At 38.0% G+C, this 16,440-nt stretch overlaps 1 protein-coding gene and 1 pseudogene across 1 annotated transcript in view; both read left to right on the forward strand.

Annotated features, from left to right (window-relative positions):
• The first annotated feature begins 6,883 nt into the window (after nucleotides 1-6,883).
• COX16 (cytochrome c oxidase assembly factor COX16) overlaps nucleotides 6,884-16,440 on the forward strand; it is a 20,279-nt gene continuing 10,722 nt past the window's right edge. The window contains exons 1-2 of the mRNA XM_019641356.1: nucleotides 6,884-7,103; nucleotides 9,246-9,317. Coding sequence (XP_019496901.1) covers nucleotides 7,035-7,103; nucleotides 9,246-9,317 — 141 coding nt within the window. The 5' untranslated portion in view covers nucleotides 6,884-7,034. The remainder of the gene's footprint in view (nucleotides 7,104-9,245; nucleotides 9,318-16,440) is intronic.
• Nucleotides 14,188-16,132, forward strand: LOC109382081 (60S ribosomal protein L23a pseudogene; annotated as a pseudogene).

Consider the following 16,440-nt stretch of genomic DNA (forward strand, 5'->3'; position numbering starts at 1 on the left):
TGAGTCTTTGCAATCTTTCCACCTTATTTTGGAGATTGTTGAATAAAGTTTTTTTGCCAACTTTTTTTTAAAAAGATTTTATTGGGGAAGGGGAACAGTCAAGTTGTTGTCCTTCAGTCTTAGTTGTGGAGGGCGCAGCTAGCTCAGCTCCAAGTTCATTCACCATCTGGCCACCTGTCAGCAGCTTGCGGCCGCTCAGCTCAAGGTGCCGTGTTCAATCTTAGTTGCAGGTGGGCGTATCCCACCATCCCATGCGGGAGTCGAACCGGCAACCTTGTTAGGAGCATGTGCTCTCACCAGCTGAGCCATCCTGCCACCTGTTGGCAGCTCAGTGGCAGCTCAGCTTGGGCACAGCTCACTGGCCCATGTGGGAATCAAACTGGCGACCCTGTTGCTCAGAGCTCGGGCTCTTAATCACTGAGCCACTCTGCCGGCCGCCAACTTCTTAGAGTAGCATTTCTGACAGAACAATGGAAAGAGGACAGAAATCTGATCAGTTTAAGGCTTAACTTCGCCACAGGAGATAAGGATAAGGGCACTATCATGTACTACTATTAATAATTGGCTAACAATTATTGAGCTCTTATCAATATGTCAGCTACTGTTCTAAATGTGTTCATTTAAGCCTCACAACGGCTGCTGTCATTACCCCCATTTTATGGATGAGATAAACAAGGCATATAGAGATGAAGTAATTTGCCCAAGTCAGACAGCTATTAAGTGCCAGAGCTGGGACTTATACCCAGGCAGTCTAGCTCCAGAACCTACATACATAAGCATGGCACTATACTGTCCGTATTCTCCATGGTGCCAAGCACTTACTTCATTGGGGTGCCCTTTTGCATAACAACAAATTCTCACGTATGCAAGGCAGTATCAATAATCCTATTTTTCTAAATAAAGTAACTCAGGGTTTAAAGAGTTTAATAATTTGCTCAAGAGACATAGCTAGTTAGTTCCAGACCTGGGAATTTACTTCAAGCCAATCAGAAACCACTTCTCACCATTCCAGAAAATTAAAGTTTATTATACTGAATTTGGTTCAACCATGCTAGCCCAAACTTCCATTAGGGATAATAGGGAATTGAGAATACTAGGTACAACAATAACAGTAGCAGTACCATTCTGTATTTATACAATTGGAAAGTATTGCCAACCTTTATTATCTTATTTGTGGCCCCAAAGCCTTACAAGATACATAGAAGGCAGAAATGGGTTTGTGCCACAGGATGAAAAAGGACTTGTCAGAACTGAATATTGACCTTTTGCCGAAGTTAGTCTACATATAGCTGACTTTGATATGAAAAGAAGAAAGCAGTTTACATTGGTCATCATTGCTCTGTCACACAGCTTAAGCAGAGTTCAGACCTAGAGTCAAAGTGCTAGTGTATAACTGTAGTGTGTACAAAATGGCCATTTTCTCCCTTGGTGGGCAAAGAAAGTATGAATTATAGAGAGAAATATAAGAAAGAAAAGAATTACCAATTATATAACAAGCCCCTGCAAAACTTAATGGCGCAAAACAACAATATTTTAATTTTTAAAGATTCCGTGGGCTATTTCTCCTCCTGATATCACCTGGGGTCACATGCATCTGCATTAATCTGATGGCAGAAGGGGTAGGTAGTCCTAGGTGGCCTCTCTTCCCTATCTGTAAGTTAGTGCTGGTTATTGGCTAGGGTGCCTTGTTTCTTCTCCACATGGCCTCTCATCTTCCAATAGACTAGACTGGGCTCTTCACAGCATGGAGTGGGGAGTGTCTTAGGGAAGTGTTCCAAGCAAGCAAACACCAATGTGGAAAGCACTAATCAAGCCTTTGCATTTGTTACATTTGCTGATGTCTTATCAGCCAGACCAAGCCAGGGCCAAGCCCAGAGGTACTGTGGAAGGGCACCTAAACTCCACCCCTTGATGGGACTAATGCAAAGAATTGTGGTCATTTTTAATCCACCACAGAAAGAAACCAGAATTTAAACAGCAAAGACCAGGGGTCAGTAAACTTTTTCGTGAAGGACCAGGTAGTAAATATTTTAGGCCTGTGGGCCTTGGTTCTTTGCAGTTATAGTGTGAAAGCAACCATAGGGCATTATATATATATATATATATATATATATATATATATATATATATATATATATATATATATATATATATGCCAAAAGAGTATATACACATTTTAAGAAAGGAAAAAACTATTAAAATTTTAATACTATATACCAATAACAAAGATGAATACAAGTCATGTTTGACTTATGCAATTACAAGAGGCGCTCAAAGTGGTTACCATCAGCATCCAGACACTTCTGATTATGGTGAGCTACTGCTTGAGTAATGTTAATCAAAGTGTCCACCTGGATACATTTTTTTGGCATTCCCGGTATATGCAAAAGTATATGACTCAGTTCCAGTAAACTTTATTTAAAAAAACAGGAGGTCCTATTGGTCTATAGTTTGAGGACTGCCAATGAAGACTACTGCAAGTTGAGATGGACTTTTAGGAGTAAAATTGAGAGGACAAAGCTCCCAAATATTGATCCCTTTGAGTTTCAGATTGAAGAACATTGATACATTTCCTAGGAATGGATTTTTAAGAAATCTCTTATCCTCTAAGAAAGAGAAGCCAGGAAAAGTCCAACAAAAATTTCCCCTGGTGCAATTTGGAAACGGGTTGAAGAGTGACCACTGTCAGACTTGACTGAGTACCTGTCGTGGCCAGGACACCACCCAAAATACAAGGATTCACATAAAAATATTAGTGATATTAAGTACTCGCGAGGCACTTTGTAGAAGTCCCTTAATGCTTAAATAACCTTGAAATTATTCCCCCATTTTCAAGATAGAAAAATAGAACTTTAGAGATGTGAAGTTACTGTCCCTATATGTCATTAGGTTATGACAAGAGTATTTTAAGCTGGCTCTTGTTGGGGAGAGGTGCTGGTGTACAAGTTTAAGGAAATTTAATAGCATCACTACAGGAATCATTTAATGTTTGTCTTGGCCAGAAAAATGTGAATGACAGGTTGCTGAGATAAGAAAAGTATAAAAATATTTTCTTTATCTCAACATTATTTTAAGGGGTGAGGAAATTTAGCCTTTAAATAAATCTGGATTTTCTGTGGATGTGTTAAGTAAAGGTTAATTTTTTTAGATTAACCAAGGGAATTTGTGCTGTGATGGATGTTGAGAAATAAGGAAAATATATTTTATTCCCACTGTTGTTAAGCCTTGCCCAATTTATTCACTCTGCTGTTTACTAAAAAGACCAGTTTTTCATTGGACTTTTGAAAGATAGTTACTATTTGGCTCAGTTAAGATGAATGTTTCCTCCTATGTCACAGTCAAGGGCCTTGTCCTTTTTAGTGGTAAATTTTCAGTTTCCTTAGTAATTGCTATGTTTGACTTTTAAATGGTCATTTATGTTTTATCACAAAACCATGAATTTCTCTAGCTATTCAATGTACTGTGATGAATAGAATTTCAAATTCTCGTATAATCCTTTTTACTTTCTTATATATGTTTTTATTTTCAGTATCATTCCTAACATTAAAAAAATTTTTTTTCTTAATAGTATATTGATTCTTTCTAATAACCAGCTTTTGGTTTTATGGTAATCCAATTCTTCTGATATTTTTTGTTTTCCATTTCTTTTATTTTAACTTTCATTTTGACTAATTCTTTCTTTGGGTTTTTTTTGGGGGGGGATGTCTTTTTCTTTTTATATAAGTTGAATATTTATTTTCTGCTATGTTAAGTCATAGGATTTCATATGAAGTTTTTTCCTTTTTCATTAATTGCCATATAACTTATAGTTTCTATTTTTGTATACTTGATTTGGGGGCTATTCAAAATAGTGTTACTAATACTGTTATAATAGATCTTGAAAGTTTTCATCACAAGGAAAAAAATTGTAACTATGTAGAGTGATGGATGTTAACTAAACTTATTGTAGCAATCCTTTTACAATATATACTTATATCAAATCATGTACACATTAATCTTATACAACGATATATGTCAATTATATCTCAATAAAACTGGAAAATATGTAATTTGTAAAATAGTGTTACTTGATATTGAAGTGGTTACTTTATGAAGTAGATACACCTTTGAGGTGTCAAGTTCTAGTTTTATGGGATGTGCATTTTTTTTCATTAAATTTGCTGGGATAATATTGGCTAATAACATTATGTAAATTTCAGGTGTACAACTTTGTAATAGGACATCTGTATACTCTACTGTGTAGTCACCACTCGAAGTGTAGTCTCCTCCCATCACCATATATTGGACCCCATTTACCTTCTTCTTTCTCGTCCCACCCCTTGTCCCCTCTGGTAACCACCAGTCTGTTGTCTATATCTATGAGTTTGGTTTGTTTGCTCCCTTGTTGCTTTTTGTTTTATATATATCTCACATATGAGTGAAATCATATGGTTCTTGTCCTTGTCCACCTGGCTATTTCATTTAACATAATACTCTCAAGATCCATTCATATTGTTGCAAATGGCAATATTTAATACTTTTTAATGGCTGAGTAGTATTCCATTGTATTTATGTACCACATCTTCTTTATTCAATCATCAATGGAAGGGTGCATTATATTTTGATTTATAGAAAACTATATGTAGAATGATATTTGACATTTTTTAAACCAATGGCGGACAATAGATACTACTTAAGCACTTAAAACAAAACAAAACTTACATATGGACAGGCCCTTCAGGGCCATCTCAAGGTTCTCAATAAATGCTTATTTGAATGATTGAACAAATGAGTGACTGAAGACCTGCATTCACTTAAATTGAATATACACGTCATCTGAAAAGGGTAACAGATTATTATTAGAACATATGTATATTATTTAATCCATTATTAACTACTAGTTGAGTACAGGGTTTTACTGGAGTCAAATCCAGTAGACTGATGTTTTAAGTAGTTAAAAAGTAGGAAGGCCGGCCGAGTGGCTCAGTTGGTTAAAAGCTCGCTCAAGAGTGTGATCTCTGAGCAACAGGGTCGCCAGTTCGATTCCCTGCCTGAGCTGAGCTGCCAATAGGTGGAAGGATGGCTCAGCTAAAAAGAAAAAAAAAAAGGTAGGAAAAGGTCTAGGTTTTTAGAATACTGCACTTGGCATCCAGCATCTAAGGAAAAAATGCGAGAAATAATTCATTTATTTAACAAACCTGGATGCTATATAAGTTCTGAAATATCAAAAGGATATGAAAAGGAGAGTGGTAATGCCAAATTTTTCATACCTCACAATACATTTTCTAATAAACCTTATGGCCCAATACGGTTCCTTCTCTGCACACTGATTAATTAAACACACAACAAAAAGCATAAGTCAAACAATCCAAAATAAAGTACAAAAGAATCACAACATTAAAGGAGACCCTATTTATAAACCATAGCAACCCTGTTTATAAGCCCACCCCTCTAATCCAAAATTTCTCCTGCATTCTACAAATGCTCCATTCTTTCCCATAAAGCTGCATAATTTTCTCCCAGCATTCCCAACTTTGTAGTTTGACTTCACTTCCCATGTTAAGTCCTCCCACCTTTCTTGCTGCTCTAGTCCTTAGGTTTACAAGGTGTCTTCTTGGAGGGACTGGGGTGAGGGAAGACTGGAGAACTAGGGATAAGGGAAGGAATTAGCAGTGTTACTTTTATGAACCTTGTCCTGATTATTTCAAAATCTCTGTTGGCTCAGTTTAGGTGATGCTTTTTTTTCAGTGTGTGTGTGTGTGTGTGTGTGTGTGTGTGTGTGTGTGTGTGTGTGATTTACTCAGCCACAGAATCAAAAAGAAAACCCCAAGTTTCAAATTCAAATCAAAATATTCTTCCCACTCTCCCATTTTCATTTTGCTTATATGCTATTTGGAGCAACAACGACTTTATACACACACACACACACACACACACACACACACACACACACACACACTGATAGTGCTCTGTGATATGTATTAGTCAAAGGCTACTGGGGTTCCCAGCAGGGAATAATTTACATTCCCTGTCGAGAAAGAGAGGCTTCAAGAAACTGGTGTCCCTGAAGCTGCATTTTGAAGATGTGGAAGTACATGGAATACTCAAGGGAATACTGTCTCCTCTGCGGTGGGGTGGGGGGGTAGGGGGGGAGTATGGAGTGAATGAGGAAAAGTGGCAGAAAAGGCAGGCCAAAGTCATATTACAAAGGTACAAAGGACTTCAAATTCCTTGATAAGAAATTGGAGTGCCTATGTAATACTTGGTAGGTGAGGCTGTCTCTGACTCACCCTGGCAAATGGCACGCGTGGGGTGTTTCCTAAGCTATCACAGTAGTTAGACACACGTCCATTTGTGTACTCATTCGATTGCCAGCTTCTTTAATGCAGGGATATCTTTTCATCTGTGTGTTCCTGGAGCTTTTTGTAATGACTCGCAAAAAGATGTGCTGGATAGTTTGAATGAGTGGAAAATCGACATTCATAAATGACTGAAGATTACAGCCTATTTCACAGTGAAAACATCAGCATTAAAGGTTCAATGATAGCAAGACACTACACTAACCTTACAACCTAACCTTTCGTGGCGATTTACTTCTAAAAATCTTTATCCAGCTGGTAAACTCTCCATCCCACAAATGGCCATAGAAGCTAGCACCAACCTATTTTTTCCTTAGCCGACTTTATCGAGTGGCTATGTGCCAGGGAGTATTCTAATAAGATGTTGGTCAAAACCCAGAACATGGGAGGCACCAGTTACCATATCATTAGACGACGAGTACAAACACGATTTAAATGCCGAAGTCCCTATAGCAGCCAGAGAGCCGGAACCAAGCCTCCGACCCTTGAATTTCCGGGCGGACGCGCGAGTATGTTACAATGGATCGATTGCTTTTGCCTGGCGGAGGCCTAACAGGAGAGGACCAAGCGCAGGGAGGCCACGGGAAGGAGTTAAGTCTAGGACGTCCTGGTCCGCGAGGGAGCTTGAGCCCCTGAGATTCGGGAGGCTGAGCTGCCTGTTTGGCCGGGCGTCCAAACGGGTCTGAGAGTTCAGTCATGTTTACACACGCGTGGACGCGCGCCTTGCGCAAGAACAAGACCCTTCGCTACGGAGTTCCAATGTTGGTGAGCGCATTGAAGAAAAAGTGTGGGGCGGAATTGCGAAAGGGGTGGGACCTCAAGTTTGGCTGGATCGGACTGCGGGGAATCTGTAAGACTTGAGGCGGGGCCTGGGCTAGGAAAGGCCTGGCGATAGGTTGAGAGCTTTTAGGCAGCCCTTCTAGCCTTTTCTGATTGGTTGTGGCATCTCACTCCTTATCTTCCCTGGTGCTTCAGAGAGTCGTGTCAGAACCAGATTTTAACCCAAGTCTCAATGATTACTAAACTAGCTTCCCCAACCCCCGCCGCTACAGCTTGACGATACTCTGGATCATTGGAACTATATAGACGTATTTACTTAATTTATCTATACAGTTTCGGGCATCTCCATATTTCAGCTTACTAGTGGCTTAATTCTTCCAAGGTTGTTGAGTTAAATAAAACCTTATGAATTGAGTGTTGCGCACGGCTCCTGCCACATCGTAGCAGCCCTCAAAAGGTTGCTGTATTACAGTTTATGTTTTTAAAGCACCCAGGAAATGCCAAGCTTACTAAGAAACCCGGGACAAAGACCATACGATTTTTAAAAATGTAACATGTATTGTGATTGCAGTAGTCCAGGAAAGCGATGATAATGGCCTGGGCTACAGTATTAGAAGAGGATACAGTCAGAAATTGTCAGATTCAAGAAATATTTTGAAAGTAGAGGCGACAGAACTCAGAGATGGATTAGAGATGTGAGACATGAATGAAAGGAGCTAAAGATGACTCCAAAGGAGTTGGCTTGTGTAATTGATAAAAGTAGTTGACACTTACTGGGATGTGAAAGATTGGTTAGGAGCAAGTTGGGGCAGAAAGAGTGTTGAGGTAAAAATCAATTTAAAAAAAATGTTAATTTGTATGTACCTGTTAGACTTGCAAGTGGAGATGTCAAGTATGCAGGCACATCTTTATTCAGTAGGATATTTCCTATTGAGATTGTACTTTTGGAGGTTGTTGGGTTATAGAAGCTATATGTAAATCCATAGAACTGGATGACATAGCCTAGGGACTCAGTGTTGGTTGTGAATAGGTAGAAGAGGTATGAAGACTTAAGTATTTGGGATACTCCAACATTCTGAAATTGGAAAGGTGAGAAAGAATGCAGGAAAACTGAGCAGGAGTTAGGAAAATCAGAGGTGTCTTTTCATTGAAACTAAGAGACAAAATGTATTTCACTTTATAAAGAATTTTTACATATTGACCTTGCAAGTATTAGCTGCTTATATATAACAGATATTTGCTTGATTTGTTGTCTTTTGATTTTATGTTGTTTTTAGTTCATTTATTTGTCAGAATATATGTTTTAAATTTTAATGTGGTCAAATTTGTTGGGTTTTGAAATTCATAGCCTCAAGGTATTGTTGGTATTCCAACTTCAAAATTATAAAAATTTTGTATTTTATAATGTTTTATATCTTTTTGTATTTCCTTAATTGGTAATGTTAATATATTGATATGAAAAGGAAGGTAAGGATCAAACTTGATGTTTTTCCAAATTGCTGGACTTTTGCAGTTTTAGGATGAGGAATTAAAGCCCATTAAATTATTGGAGGAGATGATAAAGCAGCAATGACAGTTCGAGGGCTCCTTTAAGATGTACCACATACTTAGAAATGTGGCATATTTCATGAGATTCTTTGATCACTTGGTAAGAAAATGAAGAAAAATGCTCTCCAATTGGTTTATTTTGTAAAATAAAGTTGAAAGAATTTTGGTCTGATGAGACAAGGCCAGAATTTTATTCCTGGTTTTACCCATGGTAATTATGGACAAGTCATTTCGTTGTCAGTGCTTTTAGTTCCTCATCTATTAAATTGATTTTTCTTTTCCTTAGCTCATAAACCTTTTGTGAGGATCAACTAATATAATGCTTGTGATGATGTTATTTAAACCATAATTTCAAGTACAAGTATGCGGTACTGATTTTGGTATTCGGTAATGTGCTAAAATGTTTCCCAGTTTCAGTATATACTGCATCTACTCTGAAAGATGAATGGCAACTAACTAGGAAAAATAATCTATAGGATTTTGTATAATCTGTCACTGTTGGCATTTAGATAAGTAATCTATAGGTAGACTGAATTCTGCCCTTCTATTTTGTTTAATTGTTTCTTTTCTTTGTTTCAGTTGTTGGTTGTTGGAGGTTCTTTTGGTCTTCGTGAGTTTTCACAAATCCGTTATGATGCTGTGAAGATTAAAGTAAGAACTGTACTTGACATTTGACATGTGTCTGCACATATATATATATATATATATATATATATATATATATATATATATACATATTATGGTTTAGAGATGGGTATACTCAATATACTAAGCAGTCTGAGTTTTGTCTTGCTTTTCAAGGCTGATATATGATCTTTGGGCTCTTTTTTATTCTTTAAAATAACATTAATGATCACATGGAAATGAATCATGAAATGTAAAGAATTTAGTAATCTTTCTCCTAATTCACCAGAAAATTTGTAATATTATTAGCTTTCTGCCACAACATATGCTCTGGTATAGTTGTTTTTAGGATTTAGAAGGGCCTAAAGAACATGGGACAACAATTTCACTCTGTTTTATTACTTCCATTATAAATTACCTATTTCATATTAATACCAGTAATTTTATAAATTATATTATCTTTAGTAACTAAAACTAAAAGAAAGGAAAATTATTTTTTATTCTAAATAGTGACACCTTTTTTAAATTGGGGATTAGGGGGAGGGGAACAGTGTTGGGGAGTTAGGGAAGGAGACCAGACAAGTTGTTGTTCTTCAGTCTTTGTTGTGGAGGGCGCCAGTCGCCATCTGGCTTCCCGTCAGCAGCTCGTGGCCTCTAAGCTCAAGGTGCTGTGTTCAATCTTATTTGTGGGTGGGCGTAGCCATTATCCCATGTGGGAGTCGAACCAGCAGCCTTGTTGTTAAGAGCGCACGGCTCTATCCACTGAGCCATCCGGGTGGCAGCTCAGCTCAAGGTGCCGAGTTCAGTCTTAGTTCCGGGCAGGCGGGCGGGCGTAGCCCACCATCTAACAGGCAGTCTTGTTGTTAGGAGCATGTGCTCTCACCAGCTGAGCCATCCTGCTACCTGTTGGCAGCTCAGCGGCAGCTCAGCTCGGGCTCAGTGTCACTGGCCCATGTGGGAATTGAACCGGCAGCCTTGTTGCTCAGAGCTCACGCTCTTAAGCTAACTCTTAACCAACTGAACCAGTCAGCCGCCCGACACCTATCTTTTTCTAGGTATCCTTTTGATAGGTATGCCTTTGTGGTAGGACTGTACCGATATATCTATGTCTATAGCTGTCTGTGTCTGTGTCTGTGTCTATGTCTAAGTAAACTGTCTCATCCTGGACCTGTGATCATAAAGTCCCATGGCTATTTAGGGGTAGAGCTAGTGTTCCCACCCTCTGATTACACAATTACTGTAAAATCCAGGCTAGGTGTTACATAAGAATTCTGGTTAATTCAGTCATAAGTATGTAGTTTTTGTTTGTGGAACACATCTGATATTGGAGATTTTTTCCAAGTAATATATATGTTTCATTAGCAGACCTCAGTAATATGGGTGGTAAAGTAAAGAGTATTAAAGGCCTATTCAATTTTCTCAGTTAATTTTATGGTTTAAGAGAAACACCAACCCCAGATAGTCTTAAAAGCAGTAGGCATTAGAATAAATACTACATTTTAAAAGAATATGTAGTTTCTGTGAGGGAATAGAGCAATTATCAACTGAGTTAAAAAGTTTCTGTTAGCATCCCAATTATTTTATTAAGGAATTCTTTCCCTTTTGCTTTAAGATGAAAATTATAATAATCTGACTTTTGGAAGTGGGATGACATGTACGTATTTGAAAAATAATTGAATATTTGTCATGTTTATTGTGTGGTAGATCCTACAGATAAAGATTTAAGAAACTGGTTCTTACAAAGTTTATAGCATAATCAAGGCTGGAAGACACCTAATATAAACGTGTACCAAACACATAATATAACAATGCCCAATAAAGTGCTCTTTTAGAATTTTGCATAAAACATTACTAGAACTTCAAGGAGAGGCATACAGCTTAGACTTGGAAAAGGTGTATTTGAGAAGCTTTGTTAGAGGTATCAAACTTTGAGTTAAGGCTTTAAGAATGAGTAAGAGCTAAATGGTAGAAATGACTAATATTCTATACTAGAGGGAGTATGGGGCATATGTTCAGATTTTCATTTTAGCAATACCTCTCTCGCATTAGAGTACAGGGTGGATGGGAATTGGGAGAGTAATATAGGAGGGAAGAGGTTGTTTGATTGGAGGTGAAGAGACCTTTTAGGCTGCTTTGGCAGTAATATAGATGAACAATAATGGAACCTGAAATAAAACATTTGCAATGAAGACAGAGAAATAAATGGGTTGCACAAAAAAATTTAGTAGTAAATTGATAGTATTTGATGACTAATATGTATATAATATAAAAATATAAATAAATCTCAGATGACTCAAGGTTTGGGTTTTGAGAACTGGATAAATGGTGGGAGTAATCACTCAGTTAAGAAGAAAGAATGAGGGACATTGGGATAACAGGATAAGTCTAGAAGATGGGGTTAAACTAAAGAGAACAAAGTTAGGTAAATTTGGAAGATTGAGGTTGATTGAAGTTGAGAGGACAAGGTCTGTTGAAATCAAGAGAACAAGGTTGAGAGGTTTGGTTGGTCAAGGTCTGTGGAAGGAGGCTGAGAGGACAAAGTTCAGGTGAGAAGGATCAGAGGGCAAGACCTGCTGAGACTGAGAGGTCCAATTTGGTTGATGTTGAGAAATCAAACCCAGGGGAAGTCAACAATCAGTGTTTGGGAGAGGTTGAGTTCAAACAGGCTAGAGAAGATGAAGTGGACTAAATTTGAGATGGATTGAGAGGATAAGATTGGTTGAGGTTGATGGGGGTTGTTATAGGCTTGAGAAATTGAGATCAAGGGGGAGTTAAGAGGGCGAGATTTCTGAGGTCAAGGGTGTGGGGGTCAAGACAGGTTGAGAGGACAAATTTGGTTGAGAAGGAGCAAGAGAAGATAGATTCAGTTGAGAAGTTTTGAGAAGGGTGGAGAAAGATGGTATTGATTTAGAGTGACCAGCCATCTTAGTTTGCCTGGAACTGTCCTGATATTTAGGACTAAAAATCCAGCATCCCAGGACACAAAAATTCCTGCTTTTCAGTCATGTGTATGGAAGGTTGAAAAGAAAGTACAGAAACTGTGAGGTGTGCTAAGAAGATAAACTGAAAGAAATAGCTTTCCATTTGTGTGAAATAGATATGACATAGTTTACCTGCCTTCCTTAGTGGCCATTGCTTTTTTTTCCTGACTCCTAATGCTGACAACCATGGGTCCAAAATAACAGATCATCCATTGTTGGATCACTCTAAGTAATACGATGTAAGTTGCAGTTAAGTGTGTTGTAATCCGGAGCATGACCAGTCTTTTTTTTTTGTTTTTTGTTTTTTGTTTTGCTTGTCTGTCGTACTTTGCAAGGAAATAGTGCTAGTTTAATTTTCAACATTGTAAATACTCATATTGTGACCAGGTTTTCTAAGTTTCAGATAATAGAAAAGAGAACAATTACAACACCAATGTCTGTATGATCCAGATATCACTGAAAAAGAAAGCTGAATAACTGTGTTTATTTTAATGATGATGGGAGGACACATACAACTGGATTAGGGAGTTAAATAACCAAAACAGAGCATACTATAAAATATGCTAAAAGGAGCTTGAGATTGGGCATGGTGGAAACAGGAATGTAAAAACACATATGAAGACAGAACCTCACAGTTCCAAGATGAGAGAGGCAAGTACTTGTAAATCCATCCAGTTTACTTGTCTCCCCTTAAAACACCAATACTCAGTTGACAATAGCAGTTACTGAGTGACCTTGTGTATACCACACTAATGAGAGCATGCATTATCATACTATGTCCTTGATTGCTCTATGAAACCGAGCAAAGTTACGTTTTTCTGTTCCAGAGGTTCAAACTAAGATAATCCTGTGGGCAAACAATGGGGAATTTCGGTAACACAGATACGTCGACCCCTTACAATATAGAGCTGATTCTATTAAATCTTACCAAGGATCCTGCTTTCTGTAGTGTATCAAGTGATGAATGAAATCATGGCAACAAAAATGTTCATCTTAGCTCTTAGGTACTGTGATGTGAAAATGGAGTTTCAAATTGTCTTCTGATTTCTTTGAAGATTTCAGTGCAGCTGTGAAAGTATAAATTAAAAAGTTCTTAATATCTTGTCAGATGTTGCTTTTGCCCATTTTTCTACCTGCTTCCTTTTTGGAACTCCAATTCAGATGTGTGTTAGACTGTAACTATGTCCAATATTTATTTCCACTATGCTTTTTTAATGTTTTGTTTTCCCCCATTCTTTTTTAAATTTTAATTTGTGTATTTTCTATTGTTCTATCTTGTAGTCACTAAACCTGTTTTTTGCTGTGTCCAATCACTTATTAAAGTCAACCTTTGATTTTGTAATTTTATGTAAAATATTTTTTGGTTCTGAAATGCATATTTAATTCTTAATTACATATTCTAATATAGGGAGAAATCTTCCATGAAGTCATATTTTTACTATTTTCCTTCAATATCTTGAACACATTTTTTTTTTTTAAGATTTTATTGGGGAATTGGGGGAGAGAACAGTGTTGGGGAACCAGGGAAGTGGAACAGACAAGTTGCTGTCCTTTTGTTCTTCAGTCTAGTGTGGAGAACGCAGCTTCACTGGCCCATGTTGGTATTTTAATATTGCACTCTTCCCGGGTGAGGCAGATTGGTAGCCAGCTACTGGACAGCCACTCACAGCGGCTCTTGGCAGCTCACGCTGGCTGCCAGCCACTCATGGTAGCTTTATGGCAGCACACTGCAGCAGGGGCTGCAGTCTACGCTGTCGCCAACTACCCATGGCAGCCCAGCTCCAGGTCAAGCTGTTGTTCATCATCTTCACTGTAGAGGGTGCAGCATCACTGGCCCTCATGTGGGATCCAAACCGGGGCCCTGCTGTCAGAGCTGGTGTCCCAAGCCAGCTCTTAACCAATGTGCTACTCACCTGGCCCTTGAACACATATTAATTATAGTTACTTTAAAGGCCTATCTCCAACATAAAGATCAAGTATAGATCTGCTTTTATTCTGTATATGGTTCTATCTTTGAATATGCCTTTCATTTTTTTTATTAAGTATTGGACATTGTAAACAACTGTGCAAGTTCTAGATGGTATTGTTTTCCTCCAGAAAGGGTTTATCCTTTTTTCTCCTGGACAGATAGAGTGGGGGTTGATATTAATAATCTCCAGGAGTGAGCCAGGTCGTGGCTTGGTGGCAGTTGAAGTATCTCTGCTTCTTCCCTATTCCTAAGGCATGGCCCTATGTGGCTTTCAATGGGGACTCCAGAAAATTCAGCTCTACTTTTCAGACTTCCAACTTTGTTGTATACTCTTGTCTTATGCAATTCAGAATTTAGGAACTATCTTGAGGGGTATCTATGAGTATGTTGGATGTTTAAGATCCTTGAGGTCTATTTTTGTCGCTACAACCCTATGTGATGGCTTCTCTAACACCCAGTAGCAGCCTCTACCTAGTTTCAAGCCTTTGTTCTTATCCTGTAGCTCTTTCAAGTTTGGCAGGTGTACCCAGGGGAAAAAATGGTCTTTTAACTCAGCTCTTGTGGCACCTGCCCCCTGGTGGGTCTTCAATCTCTTAAATCCCAAGAGACTACAGATGATGGTTTTTGTTGTTGTTGATTTTTTACTTTGCAAATTCATTTTGAAGTCATTGGACACATTTTTAATCCTATTTTGTCCAAAAATAAAGACACAGAAAGATGGTTTATCAAAATGTTATACTTGTACAATAGAATGGCATCTGAGGTAGGGGTTTGGTTTCGATGTTTGTCAGTAAGGCAGAAATGGCACAATTGTACACTATCAAAATTAACACTGAAAAGTTCTTTAAAATCACCCAAAGTACAGACATGTCATCTCTCAGTAGTTCAGCCAGTTTTTTTCCCTCACCATCATTAAGTCATTTGCCTTATTCTCAGTTGAAACCATATGAGGGAGTTAACTTGTGTTTTAGGCCTGTGTTTTATTCCTTTTACATAATTCAGTTATTAATAGAGTAATTCATTATTTTATTTCTTTATTCATTTTTAAGTCGTTTTTTGTTTTGTGAAATATAGCACAGAAACCAAGGAGTGCATTCAGTATACATGTACAATTTAATGAATTACTGTAAACTAAAACACCCAGGTAACCCACTGATATATGTCAGGAAATAGAAAATTGCTTTTTTTTTTTCATGAAAATGGCACTGAAAGTGAAGAAGGAGGCCCCTGCGCCTCCCAAAGCCAAAGCCAAAGCAAAGCCTTTGAAGGCAAAGAAAGCAGTGCTGAAGGCGTCCACAGCCACAAAAAAAGAAGATCTGCACGTCACCCACCTTCTGAAGGCCCAAGACACTGCGGCTCTGAGGCAGCCCAGATCTCCTGGGAAGAGCGCCCCCAAGAGAAACAAGCATGACCACTACGCCATCACCAAGTTCCCTCGAACTACGAAGTCAGCCATGAAGAAGATAGAAGACAACAATACACTGGTTTTCGTTGTGGATGTCAAGGCCAACAAACACCAGATCAAACAGGCTGTGAAGAGGCTCTATGACATTGACGTGGCCAAGGTCAACACCCTGATCAGGCCTGATGGAAAGAAGAATGCGTATGTTTTATTGGCTCCTGACTATGATGCTTTGAATGTTGCCAAAAAATTGGGATTATCTGAGTCCAGCTGGCTAATTCTAAATATAACAATTTTTCACTGTAAAAAAAAAAAAGAAAAAAGAAAAGAAATAGAAAATTGTTAGCACTCCAGAAGCATGGTCCTTTCCAATCCCTCTTCTTCACTCTCCATGGCCTTCTCTTGCCTCAAGGATAAACATTAATTTGCTTTTCATATAATAGTAATTACTTCCTTGCTTGTACCATTTCAGAACACATCCCAGAGCACTATGGTATATTTTCGTTACTTTGAATTTTGTATCAGTGGAATAATATATATTCTTTTGTCTGACTTTTTTTTATTTTGTTTTTTTTGTTTTATTTTATTTTTAAAATTAGTTTCAGGTGTACAACACAGTCCAATAGTTATACTTTTTACCCCTCAAAGTGACAACAACCCCCTCCCCCAATCCACCGCCCCACTCCCCACCATATCATACGTATCTATTTCAATTCCATTGACTCCACTCCCACACTATACTCCACATCCCGTGATTTTATATATATATATATATATATATATATATATATATATATA

Source organism: Hipposideros armiger, unplaced genomic scaffold (assembly GCF_001890085.2).
Source record: "Hipposideros armiger isolate ML-2016 unplaced genomic scaffold, ASM189008v1 scaffold_59, whole genome shotgun sequence".
NCBI lineage: Eukaryota > Metazoa > Chordata > Mammalia > Chiroptera > Hipposideridae > Hipposideros > Hipposideros armiger.